The sequence below is a fragment of the Colobus angolensis genome, unplaced genomic scaffold (assembly GCF_000951035.1).
Source record: "Colobus angolensis palliatus isolate OR3802 unplaced genomic scaffold, Cang.pa_1.0 Scaffold46, whole genome shotgun sequence".
In the NCBI taxonomy this organism is placed as follows: Eukaryota; Metazoa; Chordata; class Mammalia; order Primates; family Cercopithecidae; genus Colobus; species Colobus angolensis.
The window spans coordinates 8,139,263-8,159,768 of NW_012118043.1; the positions used below are offsets into that span (position 1 = coordinate 8,139,263).

General features: G+C 39.2%; 1 protein-coding gene across 1 annotated transcript in view; it reads left to right on the forward strand.

Moving 5' to 3' along the window:
* PIK3CB (phosphatidylinositol-4,5-bisphosphate 3-kinase, catalytic subunit beta) overlaps positions 1-20,506 on the forward strand; it is a 151,361-nt gene that overhangs the window by 126,330 nt on the left and 4,525 nt on the right. Inside the window, exons 19-20 of the mRNA XM_011958222.1 lie at positions 14,903-15,070; positions 16,078-16,201. Coding sequence (XP_011813612.1) covers positions 14,903-15,070; positions 16,078-16,201 — 292 coding nt within the window. The remainder of the gene's footprint in view (positions 1-14,902; positions 15,071-16,077; positions 16,202-20,506) is intronic.

Here is a 20,506-nt window from a genome sequence, read left to right on the forward strand (position 1 = left end):
CTCATTAAAGTTCAGTTTGGATTTGTCACTTCATAGATATGTTACAACCTCCTATTATAATTGACATTTGTCGTTGCCTGCCTGCAATCTTGCCAGTTTTTATCTTGATCTTATATTGGTTTTTTCTTTTTTTGTTTGTTTGTTTTTTGAGTCAGAGTCTTACTCTGTCACCCAGGCTGGAGTGCAGTGACATGATCTCAGCTCACTGCAACCTCCTGGGTTCAAGCAATTCTCGTACCTCAGCCTCCCTAGTAGCTGGGATTACAGGCACGGGTCACCAGGCTTGGTTTATTTTTGTATTTTTAGTAGAGACGAGGTTTCACCGTGTTGGCCAGGCTGTTCTCAAACTACTGGCCTCAAGCATTGATCTTGTATTTATAAATCTGTGCAAGGTTGGGTTTCTTTTAGCCTCTGTGCCCTCCTTTGTCATTAAGAAATATGCCTCTTAATCCCTAGTAATTTTGTTTTAGTCTGTTTTGTCCAAAATTGACATTTGTATACCAGCTTTATTTTGGTTAGTATTTACCTTTGTATCTTTTATTTTTAACTTTTATTTCATTTTATATTTATCTCCTGTAAATAGCATATAGTTGAATTTTTTTGTGAGGATGGATTTACTCCAATATGAAAGTATTTTATTAGGAAATTTTAATTATTTATTGTGATTACTATATATTTATTTATTTCTACTATCTTATTGTATGTTTTATGTTTACAACCTTGTTTTTGTCCTTTTTCTCATTTCCTTTTGTTGGATTGATAGGGGTTTAAAATTTTCATTTTCTCTTTCTATAAAATACTTTTAAAATTCTTACTTATTAAAAAAAATTTTTGTTGTTAGAGATGGAGTCTCACTCTCACCCAGGCTTGAGTGCACTGGCATAATCATAGCTCACTGTAGCCACAGACTCCTTGGTAACACAATCATAGCTCACTGCAGTCACAAACTCCTGGGTACCAGCAGTCCTCTCACCTCAGCCTCCTGAGTAACTGGGACTACAGGCACATGCCACTATGCCTAGTTCATTTAAAAATTATTTTGAGAGTCAGTCTCTCACTATGTTGCTCTGTCTGGTCTCAAACTCCTGGCCTCAAGCGTTCCTCCCACCTCGGTCTCCCAAGTTTACAGGGATTACAGACATGTGCCACCATACCCAGCTCTTACATAGAATCTTTATATGCTATATTATTTATTTTAGGGAATATTCTTAAGTTTTTAGACTGCATATTTGATTTAGTAAATTCTTTTTTTTTTTTTTTTTAAAGACAGTCTCACTCTGTTACCGAGACTAGAGTGCAGTGGCACAATCTCGGCTCACTGCAACCTCCACCTCCCGGGTTCAGGCGATTCTCCTGCCTCAGCCTCCCAAGTAGCTGGGATTATAGGCATGTGCCACCATGCCTGGCTAATTTTGTATTTTTAATAGAGATGGGGTTTCTCCATGTTGGTCAGGCTGGTCTCGAACTCCCGACCTCAGGTGATCTGCCCGCTTCAGCCTCCCAAAGTGTTGGGATTACAGGCATGAGCCACCGCGCCCATCCTGATTTAACAAATTCCAAAGTTAATCCATAACTTAGCCGTCTTCTTGATCATTATAGGTACTTAAGGAAAATTCTACCACTTATATTTTAACTAATATTTAAGAACTCCTTATATTAGTTATTTGTTATGGTGAATTTTTAGTAGAATTTCTTATATACAATTTTAAAGATTTCTTTATTCACCATTGCTTTTTGTAACATACTCCCTCACTCCAGGTTTTGTCTAAAAACAAATTTATATTACCCTCAATCTTGAGTAAGGCTGGGCATGGTGGCTCACACCTGTAATCCCAGCACTTTGAGAGGCCAAGGTGGGTGGATCACCTGAGATCAGGAGTTCAAGACCAGACTGACCAACATGGTGAAACCCCGTCTCTACTAAAAACACAAAATTAGCAAGGCATGGTGGCACATCCCTGTAGCCCCAACTACTTGGGAGGCTGAGGCAGGAGAATCTCTTGAACTCAGGAAGAGGGGATCATAGTGAGTAGAGATGGCGCCATTACACTCCAGCCTGGGCAACAAGAGCAAAACTCCATCTGAAAAAAAAAAAATCTTTGTAATAGTTTAGCTGGGTATGGAGTTTTTGTTTATTATTATTGGGATACAGTATAATTGTCATATCACAATTCACTGGTTTAGAGTGTTCAGTGGTTATATGCATTTTCTGAGTTGTGCAACCATCACCACAGTTAATTTTACAACATTTTTATCAACCCTCCAAAAACCCTGCACTCCTTAGCTGTTACCCCCATCCCCCTCCCTGAAACCACTCCAACTCTAGGCAACCACTAATTAATTTTCTATAGATGTACCTTTTTTGGACATTTCATATAAATAGAAACACAATATGTAGGCCTTTGTCACTGGGCTTCTTTATCTAAGCATAATGGCTTCAAAGTGTATTCAAGTTTTAACAGTGACCAGTGTTTCATTTCTTTGAATCATTGTCAAGCAATATTCTTTTGCAAGGATGTGCCACATATTCATACATCAGTTAATGAATATTTTGGTTGGTTTCACTATTTTGCTATTATGATAACTGCTATAAAACAATACATAGATAAATGTACACAATTAATGCTATAAACATTTGTGTACAAGTTTTGAGTAAATCTGTGTTTTAAATTCTTTTGGTAAATACCTAGGATTAAAATTACTGGGACTGATGTTAACTTTATGTTCAACTTTTTGAGAAACTATCAAACTGTTTCCCACACACCTGCATCATTTTACATTCCAACCAGCATGTACAAAGGTTCCAGTTTCTCTTCATTCTCACCAACACTTGTTATTGTTCATCTTTTTTTTATTATTGCCACCCTAGTGGGTTTGAGGTGTTACCTCATTGTGGATTTAATTTGCATTTTCCCAATGACTAATGTTGTTGAGCAGCTTTTATGTGCTTGTTGGTTATTTGTATACTTTCTTTGGTGAAATGTCTATTTAGATCCTCTGCTCATTTGTAAATTGGGTTATTTGTCTTTTTATTGTTAAGGTATAAGAATTCTTTATATATTTTGTATACTGGACCCTTCTTAGATAAATTATTTGCAAATATGTTTTTCTGGTTGTTTGTTCACTTTAATTTTTAAATAGTGTGTGTGGTAGGAATCTAACTTTATTCTTTTCCATTTAGATATATAGTTGTCTCACTCAGCACCATTTGTTGAAAAGATTATTCTTTCTTCATTGAATTATCTTGGCATCTATGTCAAAAATCAATTGATTATACATGTGAAGGTTTTTTTCTGAACTCTAAGTTCCGTTCTATATGTCTGTCCCTATATGTAGTTTTGGTTACTGTGACTTAATAATAAGTTTTGAAATCAGGAAGAATGAATCCTCCAACCTTTGTTCTTTCTCTCTTTTCATTTATCTGGGATTGTGTTAATTTTTCCTTTGTTTCTGAATAAGAATTTTGCTACTTGATAGGTTTTCCTTCAGCATGTCTAATACATCATCCCACTGTCTTCTGGCTTCCCTGGTTTCTAGTGAGAAATCAGCTGTTAATCTCATTTAAGATCCTTGTAAGTGATGAGTCATATCTCTCTTGTACCTCTCAAGATTCTCTTTATTTTTGGCTCTTGACAGTTCGATTATAATATGCCTACTTCTATTAGAGTTTATTCTACTTTGAATTAATTGAGCATCCTGGACATATATATTATTGTTTCTCATTGAATTTGGGGAGTTTCTGGCCATAATTTTTTCATATATTTTTTCTGCCTCTCTCTTATCTCCTTCTGAAACTGCCATTATGCGTTTATTGCTATGCTTGATGGTGTTCTACAGGTCTCTAAGGCTCTGTTCTTTTTTCTTCATTATTTTTTCTTTTGTTTCTCTGATTAGATAATTGACCTATCCTCAAGTTTGCCGATTTTTTATTATGCTGGAATCTGCTGTTGTGCCTTCCTGGTGAATTTTTAAATTTCAGTTATTGCCCTTTTCAACTCTGGAATTTCTGTTTGATTCAATCAAATAATTTCTATCTATTGATAGTCTTCCTTTGTTGATACATCATTCTCAGTTTTTTCTGTTTTGTTTGTTTTGAGATAGAGTCTCGCTCTGTTGCCCAGGCTGGAGCATAGTGGCGCGGTCTCGGCTCACTGCAACCTCCACCTCCCAGGTTCAAGCGATTCTCCAGCTCAGCCTCCTGAGTAGTTGGGACAGTGACAAGCAGCCACTACAACTCCTGGCTAATTTTTGTACTTTTAGTAGAGACAGGGTTTTATCATATTGGCCAGGCTGGTCTCGAACTCCTGACCTCAAGTGATCCACCTGCCTTGGCCTCCCAAAGTGTTGGGATTACAGGTGTGAGCCACCACGCCCAACCTTATAATTCTTCAGACATGGTTTCCTTTAGTTCTTTGAACATGTTTAAAATAGGGGTTTTTAAATCTTTGTGTAATAAGTTCAAAATTTGAGTTTCCTGAAGGTCAGTTTCATTGAATGCATTTTTCCGGTATATGTGCCATGCTTTCTTGTTTCTTTGTATGTCTCATACTTTTTGCCAAAAACTGTTCAATTTAAATAATTTTACAACTCTGAAAATCAGATTCCTTCTCCCTTCAGGATTTGTTGTTGTGGCTGTTTGTTTATTTTAGTGATTTTTTTGAACTAATTATATAAAGTTTTTATTTTCTGTCATGTGTGGTCACTGATGTCTTTGCTTAGTTTATTGGTCAGCTAATGGTTGACCTGATTTTCTTAAAAGCCTGGAATCCACCCCTCGTCCAGTCTGTTGAGGCACTTTATGCGCATGTTGGGTCATGCCTTCAATAGTCAGTCTGGTAGTTCAGAACTGTGCCTTAGCCCTAACTTTCTGCTTTCACAAAGCCCCCAAGTTAGCCATAGTTGAGAGCCAGGGCCTTGTAAGCTCTTTCCTCTGCATGTACACAGACCTGGGAATCCACAATAGTATCCATGCACATGGCCTTCTAGATTCCTACCAGTAATTTTGGAGCTTTTCAATGCATCATATGGACATCTAATCACCTATCTTTTCCTTTTAAGCTTTCAGTTAGCTTGTTGGTTCCCCCAGCTGTTATTTACCCCCAAGACAGCTTCAATGTTAAACAGATGCCTCTGAGTGTTTTTGAGAAACTCCCCGGGAAAAAGGCAGTTCATGCTAGGTGAGAGCTGAGTCAGGTCAAATAAACATAGTATTGTAAGTGGGATCTTCCTGGAAACTACCAAAGAGGCCAAAGAATGACAGTTCTGTGGGAATTGGGCTTTGAAGGAGCTCCAACTTCATTTTTCTTTCCCCTAGTGACTGTCAGACTTGCATTCACCATGATTGTGGGCTGTTTGTTGTCAAGGCTACCACATAACTGGGAAGGGGGTTGGGACTAGGCCATGGTAAAACAAAAGAGATTCAAGGGTGTGTGGTGTGTGTGTGTGCGTGTTTTAAATAAACACTCATTGGATTGCTGCAAGCCTTTGTTATATTTTCAGAACTCTAAAATAGTTGTTTCTGACAATTTTTGTCTGTATTCTTGTTGCTTTTATGGAAAAGTAGATATTCAGAGTTTGGTATCATTTGGCTATAGAAGTTTGAAATCCAAATTGACTGTTTTCCTCAGAAGCCTTGAGGATATTATTCGTCTTCTCATCTCTGTATTTAGAAGTCTGTTCTCAGTCTAGTTATTGGTTCTTTGTAAGTAATGTCTTTTTTACACCTTAGTGCATCAAAGTTTCTCTTTGCCTTTAGTGTCTGCAGGCACAATACACAATTGTGCGTGTGTATTTCTTTTCTTTTTTTCTTCACCATTTTCATTGTGCCTTTTCAAAGAAGTCACATCTTTTAGTTTCTAAAAACTTTGAACATTTCCTTCAGTATTGCAGTTCTCCTACTCTCGTCTTTTTCTGCAGCTCTAGTAAATTTATGTTAAACTTTCCTATTCTCTCCTTTATGTCTCTTAACTTTCGATATTTTCTATCTTTTCATATCTTATTATAACAGTTTTACTTAAGTCTCTGTGTGCTCTGGCATTGAGACCAGGCTGAGTCTTTTCATATCTTTATGCGACTTTCTTAGTAATTTCCTATTCTTTTCCAGTTAATTAATTATCTCTGCAACAGTGTTTACTCTCCTGTATTGTATTTTTTTTCTGCTTAGACTGTCTGTTCTTTTTCATCTCTTTCATTTTAAAGTCTCTCTCTCTTTTTTTTTGGACGGAGTCTCGCTCTGTCGCCCAGGCTGGAGTGCAGTGGTGCAAACCTGGCTCACTGGAAACTCAGCCTCCTGGGTTCACGCCATTCTCCTGCCTCAGCCTCCCGAGTAGCTGGGACTACAGGCGCCCACCTCTGCGCCCGGCTAATTTTTTGTATTTTTAGTAGAGACGGGGTTTCACCGTGCTGACCTCGTGATCCACCTGCCTTGGCCTCCCAAAGTGCTGGGATTACAGGCATGAGCCACCATGCCCAGCCTTTTTTTTTTTTTTTTTAAACGGAGTTTCTCTCTCTCGCCCAGGCTGGAGTTCAGTGGCACGATCTTGGCCAACTACAATCTCCACCTCCTGGGTTCAAGCGATTCTCCTGCCTTAGCCTCCCCATTAGCTGGGATTACAGGAACCCGCCACCATGCCCAGCTAATTTTTGTGTTTTTAGTAGAGGCAGGGTTTCGCCATGTTGGCCAGGCTGGTCTCGAACCGTTGAACTCAGGTGATCAACCTGGCTCCGTCTCCCAGGTCAAAGTGCTGGGATTACAGGCGTGAGCCACCACGCCCAGCCTAAAGTCTCTTTCATACTGTTCTTTTTTAGTTCTTGGGATATTACTTTTTCATTTATCTGCGTAACTTTATTCATTTCCTGATGTAGTTAATAATACTCAGTTTTGAATTCATTATTGATGGATATTATGTTTTCTGTAAAGGTCCTTTGCTTCCTGGGTTATGAATATATCTGTAAAAATGAGTTTGTATTTTGTTTGTGCTGTTGCCAAAGGCTGGTACACACGATCAACCAGTTTTTATGTTAACTCCCTACCTTCAGACCATCACACCTCATAGTTTATATTTAGATCTCACAAGAGAGTATGGGAAGGCTTGAATTTTTGCACTTACACGAAACTGATTTTTCTTGCCCACCCAGTTTCTGGGGGTAGATGGGAAACTTTATACCACATCATCTGATCAGTGAACAGATATTTCAAGTTCCAGTCCTCCCAAACCTCAGCTTTGTGTAGTGTGGGATATGATGAGGTTTCTCTTCAAATAATCTGATCAATCTTTTATTCTTTAATTCATATTACCCCCTGCTTTTTTTCTCCTTTTTCTCCCTTTTTTTCCTTTTTGCCTTTGTTAGATGCTCAGGCACGCCACAGTACCAAGCGTTATCAGTACCAGCTCACATTCCTTTCCTTATTTAGAAAGAGGACTAACTTTCTAGCTCATTACAGATACCCCTTCCCCTTCCTCTCCACTGTTTTTTTACGTGCCCACCCTATCTAAAAATAATCAAATGTTTAGCCAACCGGGATTAGTTTAGGTTGTACAACCCGACCCCAGCCAATGGAGAAAGAGTACAGGGGCAGGAACGTCAGGAATAAAGGCTCTAGTGCCCCTTTGTTCAGGTGTGCTCTCATGGCAACTGGCGAAGGAGGCACCCCTCTGCTCAGAAATAAATTTGCTTTCCTAAGAATCCTTTGTTCCCCAGCACTTTGGGAGGCCGAGGCGGGCGGATCACGAGGTCAGGAGATTGAGACCATCCTGGCGAACACAGTGAAACCCTGTCTCTACTAAAAATACAAAAAATTTAGCCAGGCGTGGTGGTGGGCGCCTGTAGTCCCAGCTTCTCGGGAGGCTGAGGCAGGAGAATGGCGTGAACCCGGGAGGCGGCAGAGCTTGCAGTGAGCGGAGATCGCACCACTGCACTCCAGCCTGGGCGACAGAGCGAGGCTCCATCTCAAAAAAAAAAAAAAAAATCCTTTGTTCAAGTGTTCAGTTTCCTTAGGATTTTGAGCCTTAGTCCTAACATTAGTTCGATGTCGGGTCCTGATCCTACCTCATGGGCCTAAGTCCATGACTGTTTTTGGTGGGCATTGAAATGTCAGCCAAGTCTAACTTCCTGAGCCACTGCTGTGAGTAATCTCTATTTTTGGAACCTAGAGGTCTTTTTTTCTTTCTTTTTTAACCACACCCATTTATAAAACCTTTGGACTTTATCATTTTTTTAATGTGATTTAGTATCTACAGCTACTTAGTCTACAAGGTTGCTAGAAACAGTTAGACTTGTGATCGACTTTGTTCCTGCAAGATTATAATATCTCCTGATTAATTTCTTAAGTTTCAGTTATAGTCTGTTCATTATGAAATATATATGTATATATATTTTAAGAACTTGCAGCCCTTTATTATTAACTGAACCAGGCATTGTATTAAGTTCTTCTCATAATATCATATAGGCTTACAACTCTATAGGGCTATGTTACTTCTTTTTAACACATTAAAAATTAAAGTGCTAGAGATTTTAAACAAAGGTTACAGAAATATTAAATGGCAGAGTTAAATTCAAATCCAGGACTGCCATCCTGGCTAACATGGTGAAACCCCGTCTCTACTAAAAACTACAAAAAACTAGCCGGGCGAGGTGGCGGCGCCTGTAGTCTACTGCCTCTCCTGAGGCAGGAGAATGGCGTAAACCCGGGAGGTGGAGCTTGCAGTGAGCTGAGATCCGGCCACTGCACTCCAGCCTGGGTGACAGAGCGAGACTCCGTCTCAAAAAAAAAAAAAAAAAACACACAAATCCAGGACTGTCAGACTCGAAATTAATGTCTGTTTATTATTTTACCCATCTGGCTAAGTGAGAAAACAATTGTGGTAAGACATGTCTAGTACTATTCTTGGTTTATCAAAGTATAATGGTGCCTAAAATACCTAAATTTCCTTTTTTTTTTAAAAATAAATAATCTTTTATTTTTAGGTTTTTCAAGTTACACTTTCCAGTAGTGTAAAGGTAGAAAGAGCAATTTGATTTGAGTGTTGTTCCTTTAATGGGATTGTAGATGTGATTAGAATAAAGAAAAGAGATCATAATTCATCTAAAAAGGACACCGTGGCTACCACAGGTGACAGATTTTTTCTTTTAAATTAGGAGGAATTTCTAATGCAGCTGTGTAAAAATAGAATTGGTAGCTTTGAATAGGTAGCAAGTTTTTCAACCACTCATAAGGTATACTGCATAGGTGAGGGGAATAAGTCACTAGAATAAACTGTCTGCTTGAGGACCATAAACCCAGTTGGACCTGGGCTACCTGTTTTTGTAAATGAAGTTTTACTGGCACACAGCCATTTAGTTACATATTATGTATGGCTGCTTTTGTGCTGCAACTACAGAGTTGAGTGTTTAGTCTGTAGTGCCTAAAATATTTATTATCTGGCTCATTCCGGGAAGAGTTTACCAACTCCTCCTATATAAAGTAAACCTCCAGGAATATATTTTTACTTGACTGATCCCACAAAAAAGGAGGGAAACTTCAAGCTGAAGTTTAGTAATTCATTTGTTCTTTCCAAGGTTAGCACAGAAGCTACACAGTGGTCTTCTTTGCTAATAGTAGATTCAGACCATATGATGAGCCTCATTTAGTTATGAAAAGCTAAGCTAAAGACTGTTTCCTGGCATTCTTAGTTCCATCAGCCTAACTGAAAACCCCAACCAAGTTATTCTTAGTTTTGATTTTATTTATCTAAATGTAAAGCACATTTAGCATCAAATGAAGTTCATTGTGACCTCAGACAATGGGAGGCAGCCACATGTGGGAGTGCTGGAAATAAATCTGGTGTCTAGCTGATGGGAAACATTGTGTGAAGAAAAAGGAACTTGTCTGTCCAGAGAAATCTTTGCTGACTTTTTGTACTCTGACCCCATGTTTTTAAAAAATGAAGGACTTTAATTTTTTTTAAGTTCATTTCCAAACTGATACGTTTTTCTCACCAAACCTTTTTTACTGTTTCTATAAATATATGTGCTCCAATGTTTCTATTTTGTTTGTTTTTTCTTTCGGCCAGCTGTTTAGGTTAAAGTGGGTCACGTAGCACACACTCTTTTAAGGTCAATCCCCAATCTTGAGGTACCTTCTATACATTACTGTTTTAGTACTTGTAACAGTGCCATGTTTGCATGATTGAAAAATGCATATTGCTCATTTTCATTTTTCTGTGATGTTCCAAAATAATCTTTTGGTATCTTTCATGTCAACTTAGATCATTTGTAAGACACTGATATGTTAGGACACCCTGACCTCCTTTGGCGAACAAGTAATAAGCAACTCTTATAGGCTGGGTACATGTAAACCTATCTAGCCTTGGGTAGATTTGCCAGTCCTCTGCACACCCCCACTCCACCCCAACAAATACATGTGAAATCAATTTTTTGACAGTTGCCTCCATTAAGACTTCATATCTGAATTACACTAATGGAGTTTACCTTTTACATCCCTTTTTTTTTTTTTTTTTTTTTTGAGACAGGGTCTCACTGCATCACCCCAGCTGGAGTGCAGTGGCACAATCATGGTTCACAGCGTCCTCAACCCCTTGGGCTCAGGTGATCTTCAGCCTCCTGAGTAGCTGCCATAGGCACCTGCCACTATGCCTGGCTAATTTTTGTACTTTTTGTGGATACGAAGTTTCACCATGTTGTCCAGGCTGGTCTTGAACTCCTTGACTCAAGCAATCTGCCCACCTTGGCCTCCCAAAGTGTTAGGATTACAGGCATGAGCCACCACGCCTGGTCTACTTCCCTTTTAAGAGACCTATACAAAAGTTATTTAATGACAGTGGTGTCAGCAGTCTCAGAGGGTTGGAGGAAGAAGGTGGAAATAATGCAAGCGTTAGGCAAAAGATTTAAACTTTTCTCCTTTGGAAGCCATGGGCTACGGTACTACTCAGACTTTGGTCATTGTGTCAGAGTCAAAATCAGAGATATGAAAGAAAAATACCACATATTCTCACTCATAAGTAGGAGCTAAATAATATATACACATAGAAGTGGGGTATGGGTTGATGGGCAGTGGGGACTTAGATGGTTGGCATGGGTGGTTGATGGCAGGTTGCTTGGTGGGTACAATGTGTGTTGCTACACTGAAGGCCCTGACTTCACCACAGTGCAATATATCACTGTAGCAAAATTGCACTTCTACCCCATGAATATATACAAGTTGTAAAAAACAAATTTTTAAAACCAGATAACTTGCTATATACCTATTTAGAGTAAGGATATGGTGCTGCCTTCCCCATGTTGTAGAATTTATTTCATTTTTAAATGCTTGATTTAGTGTGAAAGGTAACAAATTGCTACTTAAGTCAGAAAGTCTGAGAAAGGAGGGTAAACATTACTGAAATTGTAGTCTTGGCCTTTATAAGAAGTGTAGAAGTTGAGTGCAAAGGGGACCTAGGTAAGATGATCAGGGCCCAAGAGTTTGTCCCCAGCTTGACTTCTGTCAAACTGTGTCTCTGAGAAGGATGTTTTTTCCTTCTCATTGTGAACATTCTACTCTCAAGGCACTGAAAGCTTTTATCATTGCCTGCTTTTGAAAAGGAAGTTATTGGACTTCTGCCTACTTTGGCTGCAACTGGAGTGAGAGGAGATGCAGGAAAGTGAGAAAGTGCTCTTTAACCTGACAGTGTTTGCTTTACATGTGTTATGTCATGATAAGAATAAGGGGTGTCATTAAAAACATTAATGGTGCATTAGAAGAATGCTTCATTCTCTTATTTTGTATTTTGACAGTTCTGCTCCCAACCTCATTTTGCTAGAACTAGAAAAGTGTTTTTATTATTTTTTTCTGAGATGGAGTTTTGCTCTTGTTGCCCAGGCTGGAGTGCAATGACACAGTCTCGATTTGCTGCAACCTCTGCCTCCTGGGTTCAAGCAATTCTCCTGCCTCAGCCTCCCGAGTAGCTGGGATTACAGGTGCCTGCCACCATACCTGACTAATTTTTTGTATTTTTAGTAGAGACAGGGTTTCAGCATGTTGGCCAGGCTGGTCTTGAACCCCTGACCTCAGGTGATCCACCTGCCTCAGCCTCCCAAAGTGCTGAGGTAACAGGCATGAGCCACTGTGCCTGGCTGAAAAGTGCTTTTAAAAAAGCATAAAATAGTTTAATTTTTTTTGGAAGGAGTTTTAGAAACTTTAATTTTAGAAACTATCTGATTGTGATACATGCTAACACACTCATGTACTCCCTCCTCCTCACACAACACACACACAGCCTATCTTTGTCGCTCATAAAGGCCTTCAGAAGCTTTCTCAGTGCTTTTAGGAGTATGACAGAAGTCCTTACATGGCCAACAAGGACCTGCATGGTCCTTTCAACACTTATTTTGTCTTCCTCATCTTTCTTTTGTGCTCCCCCTTGTGCTCTCCTCCAGCCCTGCTGTCATTCCTCCACATGGAAGTCTTCCCGCCCCCGCCCAAGACAGAGTCTTACTCTGTCACCAGGCTGGAGTGCAGTGGCTCACTACAACCTCCACCTCCCGGGTTCAAGTGATTCTCCTGCCTCAGCCTCCCAAGCAGCTGGGACTACAGGCACACACCACCACGTCCAGCTAATTTTTGTATTTTTAGTAGAGACAGGGTTTCACCATGTTGGCCAGCATGGTCTCAATCTCTTGATCTCATGATCTGCCTGCCTCAGCCTCCCAAACTGCTGGGATTACAGGCGTGAGCCACCGCACCCAGCCAGGAAGTCTTTTTTGACTCCTGCCATATTCTTCTGGCACTTCTTCCTTATACAGAGATCACACATGCACATTGTACATTTGCAATTTATAAGCTCAAGTGAGTGTAGGAACTGCTGCTCTTTGGTTTTCTTGTTTGTTTGTTTGTTTGTTGCTTAGTTTTGTATTTCCAGGATCTAACACAATGCTTGGTTAGCTGTACCCAAGTATTTATTGAGTACATGAATTCCATCCATTCTATTTTCTGTAGCTACCTGATCTTTGTTTGAACCTTTCAAGATATCTCATTCCATTTTGGTGTTCTTATTATAATAGAAATTAGAGAAAATATTTGCAACCAGAATGAGAAAAAGGTAATATTAATATACAAAGAGCTCACATAAGTTACTGAAGAAAATGTCTAAAGCCCTAATAAATAGGTAAAGAATGTAAATAGCTAAGTCACAAAAGAAATCTTAGAATGCTTAAAAGATCCAGGCGCAATGGCTTATGCCTGTAATCCCAACACTTCAGGAGGCCAAGGCAGTAGGATCACTTGAAGCCATAAGTTACAAGCCTTGGCGACAAAGCAAGACCCCATCTCTACAAAAAACAAAAAAAACCAGCCAGGCATAGTGGCACTCACTTGTAGTCCCAGCTACTCTGGAGCCAAAGGCGGGAGGATTGCCTTGAGCCCATGGGTTTGATGCTATGGTGAGCTATGATCGTGTCACTGCACTCAGCCTGGGCAACAGAGAGACACACTGACTCTTAAAAAAAAAAATGGCCAAAAGAGATCTGAGAATAATTATCTTTACTAGGCGTCAAATAAGTGCAAATCAAAGCAAACTGCCAACTATTAGTTGAGCAAAAAATTTAATTGATAATCTATTTTTCAGAATGTATTGGTCTAGTTAGAATATCAATTCTCATCTTTCTGACAGAGTACTAGTCCTTTGTAAATATCCAGTCACCTCTTTTCAGTTAAAGTTGCTGTCTCCAAGGAGTTTGCAGTCCAATTGGGGAGGTAAAATCTCAACATAAGAAATGAGAAGTCAGCATGAAGACCCACTGATACCGTATTGCTTTTGCTGCTCTGGTTTAACTCTTTGCTCAGTCACTGTGAACTGTAAAACATGTAGCAGTTCTTCATCTAAATCAGCCTCCCTATCTATTTTCACTCACAAGAAGCAGCCTGTTACATAATCAGTGACTATCTTTGTAAAGACATTTTTACATCTTTTTAATCTAAGACCCATCTAAGGCCCAACTTTAAGTCTTCGATCTTCTACTTAGTTAAATGTGTGACTTTTGGGAAATTGCTTACAGTACTCATTTGTAAAATTGGTAACTTACCTTATAGGGATTGTATTATTCAATTTGTTTATTCATTTTAATATATTCATTGAGCACCTACTGTGTGCTAGGCCTATTCTCAGGCACTGAGGGTACAACAGTGAAGACCCATACTTGGGCAGGTGTGGTGGCTCATGCCTATAATCCCACTTTGGGAGGCTGGGGTGAGAGGATCACTTGAGTCCAGGAGTTCAAGAGCAGCCTGGGCAACATGGCCAAACCCTGTCTCAACAAAAGTTTTTAAAAATTAGCCCGGCATGGTGGTGCATGCCTGTAGTCCCAGCTACTCAGGAGGCTGAGGTGAGAGGATGGCTGGAGGCCATTGAGTTGAAACTGTAATGAACTGAGATCACGCCACCACACTCCAGCTGAGTGACAGAGCGAGACCCTGTCTCAAAACAAAAAGAAAAAAAGATTGTAGGCTTGAATAACCAGAAGGATGGAGTTTCCCTTAACTAACATAATATGTAAACTGTTTAGTCTGGCACATGGCACTTACTGGGTATTCCATAAAGAGTAGTTTATTTCCCCGAAATTTAGAGTAAGAGTGAAAGACTTTGATCCAGTGTACTTCTGTCCACCTACACAAGCAAATAGAATGTTTCACCAGAATAACTAGGTAAAAAATTTTATATGTAATTGGCACATTGGAATCCTTGTAAATTACTCCTGTTGGCCAAGAGACTTCTTTGGTAGAACTTGTGTTTTTCCATATGACTATAGTAATGGCAAGTATATCAATAATAATAAAACTTTTTTAAAAAAATTAAAGAGAAAAGCTTACCAAATTAATGTTTCATTTTAAGGAAAATATGACTCTTTATGCCCATTTTTTTCCTTTCAGGATGTTGCCTTATGGCTGTTTAGCAACAGGAGATCGCTCTGGCCTCATTGAAGTTGTGAGCACCTCTGAAACAATTGCTGACATTCAGCTGAACAGTAGCAATGTGGCTGCTGCAGCAGCCTTCAACAAAGATGCCCTTCTGAACTGGCTTAAAGAATACAATTCTGGGTTCGTTTATTCTGTTTAATTATCATTTTTCTGTACAAACAGCGAAACAAATACTATATGCTCCCAATAGAAGTCATCAGTGTGTTAGAGGAAATATTAGTGTTTTTTATCTATTGCTTCAATTTCATGTTAGAATAAAATGACACATAGCCCTTTCTAAAGTCTTGTAGTTGGTGAATGTTGAATTCTACTTTATCTAGATCAAATTTTCGAGCTCTGCTGTAAAGTTACAATCCATGAATTTAAGTATTTAAAGATAACATACTAAAGCCTTTGTTCAAGTGCATCAGCTTCTCTAATTATGTGAATATATGAACCTAAGTGAGTTTTTAATGAGTTTGTAGATTGTGATTTCTCCAAACGAAAAAATGCAATGCTTGGAATTGTGGCTATGGTGTTAGAAAAGCACTAATATATAGGAAATAAAAGAATTTCACAGTGAGGGGGAAATGGTCAACAAGTGTTTTTGGCTAAAGACTTCAGAGTCAGACACATTTTATCGAGGACTTTTTTAATATGAAAATCAGTTTCCAAATTTTGATCTTAAGGCCTTGTCTGTAGGGAATCTCTATTACTTACTTCTAATTGAAGTCAGTGACTTAAATGGTTGAAACTGCAGTGCTTAAGTCTTAAATATGAAATTGTAGTCAGTCTTTGGTCAAAACTAACAAAAATGTTCCCAACCCCCAGCATGATCTAGCAAAGCCATGGTCTCTTCTAACTACTCTACATGAGCCCACTCACAGCCCTACCGAAACACAGCTCCCAGGACATTTGAATGTCTGAGGCCCAGTTATTTAATGTCTTTGAAGGCAGCTCTCTCAGCCCAGCCCCTGTGATGACCACTCACACTCCCCTTGGCTGATCCACATGTTCTCTCATATGGTTTTGGCAGCTCTGTGTTCTCCTTACAATTAAAAAGGAAACAGAGGTATGGTTTTTGGGTCTCGCTGTACAAGCTTGGAGGCTGAAAACCTTTTTTGCTTCTATTCTTTTCTCTTGTTCAGGGATGACCTGGACCGAGCCATTGAGGAATTTACACTGTCATGTGCTGGCTACTGTGTAGCTTCTTATGTCCTTGGGATTGGTGACAGACATAGTGACAACATCATGGTCAAAAAAACTGGCCAGGTGAGCAGAGCTGCTCCTCAGGATCTGCCAAGGGCCTTAGTAATGCCATTACTTACGTATAGCATAATCTCCTGTGTAACTTAGCCAGATTCTTTAGTGATTCTCAGTGTCATGTCTTTGTCTTTACTTCCGTTTCTCACCGTCTCTCGTTTCATATACAGTCTATTACTTGTATTAATTTGTTTGCTTGCTTGAAGTTAGATGGTAAGCATTTATTTGTTTAAAAAATTATTGAAGGCTGGGCATGGTGGCTCACGCCTGTAATCCCAGTACTTTGGGAGGCCGAGCAGGCCAGATCATCTGAGGTCAGGAGTTTGAGACCAGCTTGGCCAACATGGTGAAATCCCATCTCTACTAAAAATACAAACATTCGCCAGGCATGGTGGCAGGCGACTGTAATCCCAGCTACTTGGGAGGCCGAGGCAGGAGAATCACTTGAACCCAGGAGGTGGAGGTTGCAGTGAGCCAAGATCACCCCACTGCACTACAGCCTGGGCAAGAAGAGTGAAACTCCATCTCAAAAAAAAAAATGATTGAAAAAATTTTTGTAGTTAAAGGGGCCTTTTCTTTTAATATAAGAAATTGTATTTGGGATACATTTGTACTTAACAGAAGGGGCAGATAGGTACTGGATGTATTAAATTTAAAGATAACCAATGCTTGAAAAAAAAGTTGGGATGAACCCCACTTGAGTTATTTTCTCTTTTAGAACATCATACCTAATCATATATGGGAGAAGGGAGAACAGTCGTGTGAGTAATAGCATTCTGGGGTACCTAGGGAATCTAGGCTGTGTTATTTATGAAGTGCTTAAGTTTTCAAATGAAAATTTCATTTTTCAGAGTGACATGCTTGCAAACATTTTTTGTATTAAGCAAAGACAGATGAGATATCTTAGATAATTTTTCAGTTTAGCCACCCTAGGAATTCCCACACTCGCGGCATACTAGAGTGAGGTTCCGTGAGGGACCCAGAGTTTTGTATCTCCTGGGAAATCTGGATTAGTTCTGGCTTGGGCTTTGAGAGTTGATGTGGAATGAATTTGTAATGCACTATAATACATGAATGCACTATGTAGGATTGAGGAATCTTGTGTCCATACTTAAAAGGATTCCCTTGGACTTCTGGCCAATCACATTGAATACTTAGATTTATCTCCATTTTCTTCGGATAGACCTCTAAAACAATAATAAGGAATTAAGAAATATATAAACTCAAGAAGTCAAAGATGATAGGAAAATAGGCCCTAGTGGGTGCAACATATTACCAGACTTGAGGGTGATAGAAAGTGAGATAGAGAAGTGGTAGTGACTTAATAGAAAGTCAGTACTTATAAAGGAGTACGCAAGTCTCATAAAAGCTCTGGAATCAGAGGCACCGTGTATACTGTTCAAGGAGGGATATAGAAAGAGGCTGAAACAGAACTAGTTGGCAGTTTATATATGGAACAGTTAGGCACTCAAGTCCCCTTCCCTTTGCCAAGAAGGAGACAGATTTATTCTCTGAAGAAACTGGTTCTGACTGAAGCACACTTATTTCTACAGAGGCTACAGGAAAGGGTCCCATATTAAAAATGGAGATGCGTGAAAGTCGGCATAGTAAATGGTACAATCTGCAGCCACTTCCACTTGCTTTATTCTAAGAACACTGGCAGCCAGATGTATAGTTGACCCTCAGCGAGAGACTAGATGATTCTATTCTAGAAATCTGATTAGTTCCATTGAGAAGTCCTACAGATCCGACAGTTGAGATTTCTCCCTAGTTTCTCTACAAGGAAGTCCACCAATCAACAAGCAAGCAAGCCTACCACGTGCATAGAATTTTCATTCAGCTTTTTAGTGATTCATTGTTAAATATGAATGGTCAGCTAAGGATTAATATACTTTTTAAAAATGACAATAATTGTTTATGTTTATCATGTACAACATATTGTTTTGAAATATCTCTTCATTGTGGACTTGATAAATTGAGCTGACCTGTGTATTACCTCACATACTTATCTTTTTTTGTGATGATAACATTTAAAACCTAGTGTTTCAGCAGTTTTCAGGAATGCAATATATTGTTGTTAACTATAGTTGCCATGTTGTAAGACAGATCTGCTGAACTTATTCCTCCTATCTAAGTGAAATTTTGTATTATTTGACCAATATCTCCCCAGCACCTGCAGCCACTGTTCTACTCTCTACTGGATTAGCAGACATTTAAGGGAAGCCTCTACCATGAAAGATAGAAACCAAACAACCAAAATAGGGAAGAAAAGAAAAGAACTCTGGGAAAACAGGGTAACTGCAGTAAACAGAGGGTGATTTTAAAAATCAAAGCAAAAAAATACATTGTATCTTTAAAGTAATAATAGGATTCTGTCTTTTACAGTCAGAACGTAGAGGTCTTGAAAATTAGAAATAGGAACAAACAAAAAGTTAAAATAGAAACAGTGTAAATATTTTGTAGCAGGCATACTTGTAAGTGCTTTATATATAATCTAATGCCTTCAGGCCTGATGACAACCTTATAGAGTGGTGGTATTAGCCCCATTTTACAAGTGAGGATATTAAAGCAACAGAGAGTAGACGTATCAGGATTTTAACCCTGGCAATTTGGCTCGTATTCTTTTTTTTAATCCACCATGCCTTAATGTCTCCAAAAAAATATGGTAAATAGAGAAAAGATCCAGAAACAAGAGAGACTCAGTCTAGGGAGGTATACTCTCAGCCTAATGGGAATTCCAGGAAGAAGGAGAATGTCATGAACCCGGGAGGTGGAACTTGCCAGTGAGCCTCCTAGATCACGCCACTCACTCCAGCCTGGGTGACAAAGCGAGACTCCATCTCAAAAAAAAAAAAAAAAGAAGAAGTAAAAGAGAAGAGGAAACAAGGGAGGGCACTTACTAAGCAAATAATACTAAGCCATTTCCCAGAGCCAATGTTCATGAATATCCAGTCAAAATAGCACAAAAATTATCTGATAATGGAAGAAAAACACCCTTACTAAGGACCTGCACTATGAAATTTCAGTGCATCAGACATAAAGAGAAAGTTTTAAAACTTTCCCAGAGACACAGCAGGCCACATAACAGAGTTTAGAAGTCAAAATGACTTGGCTCCTCAATAGCTACATTGGCAATTATAAGACAGTGCACGTTAGCCTTCATAATTTTGAGGGAAAATGATTTCTAACCTAAAATTGGATAACCAAAGTGGGTTTTTTTTTTGGGTTTTTTTTTTGTTTGTTTTTGTTTTTTTTGAGATGGAGTCTTGCTCTGTGGCCCAGGCTGGAATGCAGTGGTGCGATCTCGGCTCACTGCAACCTCCACCTCCTGGGTTCAAGCGATTCTCCTGCCTCAGCCTCCCCAGGCAGCCGGGACCACAGGCACACACTACCATGCCCAATCAAGTATAAAGGGTAGAATGAAGACATTTTTCCAACTTGCAGGGTCACAAAACTTGTCACTCCTCTGCATCTTTTCTCAGAGACTGCCAGAATAAGGGCATCTACCAAAATGAGCCTAAACCAATAATTCTCAAGTGGGGTGATTTTTCCCTCAGGAGCATTTGTTAATATGTGAAAACAGTTTTAGTTGTCATAACTGGGGGGTGGGGTAGTCTAGTGGGTAGAGGCCAGGGAGGCTGCTAAACACCCATAGAGGACAGAACCCTGTATCAATTATATGGCCTAAAATGTCAGTAGTGCAAGTGTTGAGAAGCCCTGGTCTCAACCAAAAGAGAATGTAATGGGGGACACAGAAAACGGGCTCCAAATGGGAGAAGAGGAAAGGAAAGGCCCAGGATGATGGCTCTGCAGCAGCACCAGAGAACAACCAGCCCAGCTAGAAACCAGTAGATTACCTGACTGTCTGGAAAACAGTTTTGAAAATGATTTGTAGATTTGTTGTTGTTGTTTGATTTGTAGATTTTTAAGGAGAGTTTGGGAAGAATTAATGCCAAGGTCATAGGACACTAAGCTAAATGAATGAATGAATACATGCATACAGTTTTCTCAAGGAAAAAAGGTGAACAACATGTGAAAAATAAAAACACTGAAATTGATGTAACCAGAAATTATGACATAATGTGCCACAGTGTGTAGCATTATGCTAGCATAAAAGTACTAAATCTTTATCTTCCACAGTAAGAATAGTACTATACAATTAGGGAGCAAAAATGAGTATAAACATATTATTTAGAAAAATGGAGGCAGACACCAGGAAAAACACCTAGTGAGAAGAGTAAGAAGTTACCTCTAAAGAGTAGCACTCGATGTGGGGAGCTAGTAGGGCAAGGATGTACTTTTTTTTTTTTTTTG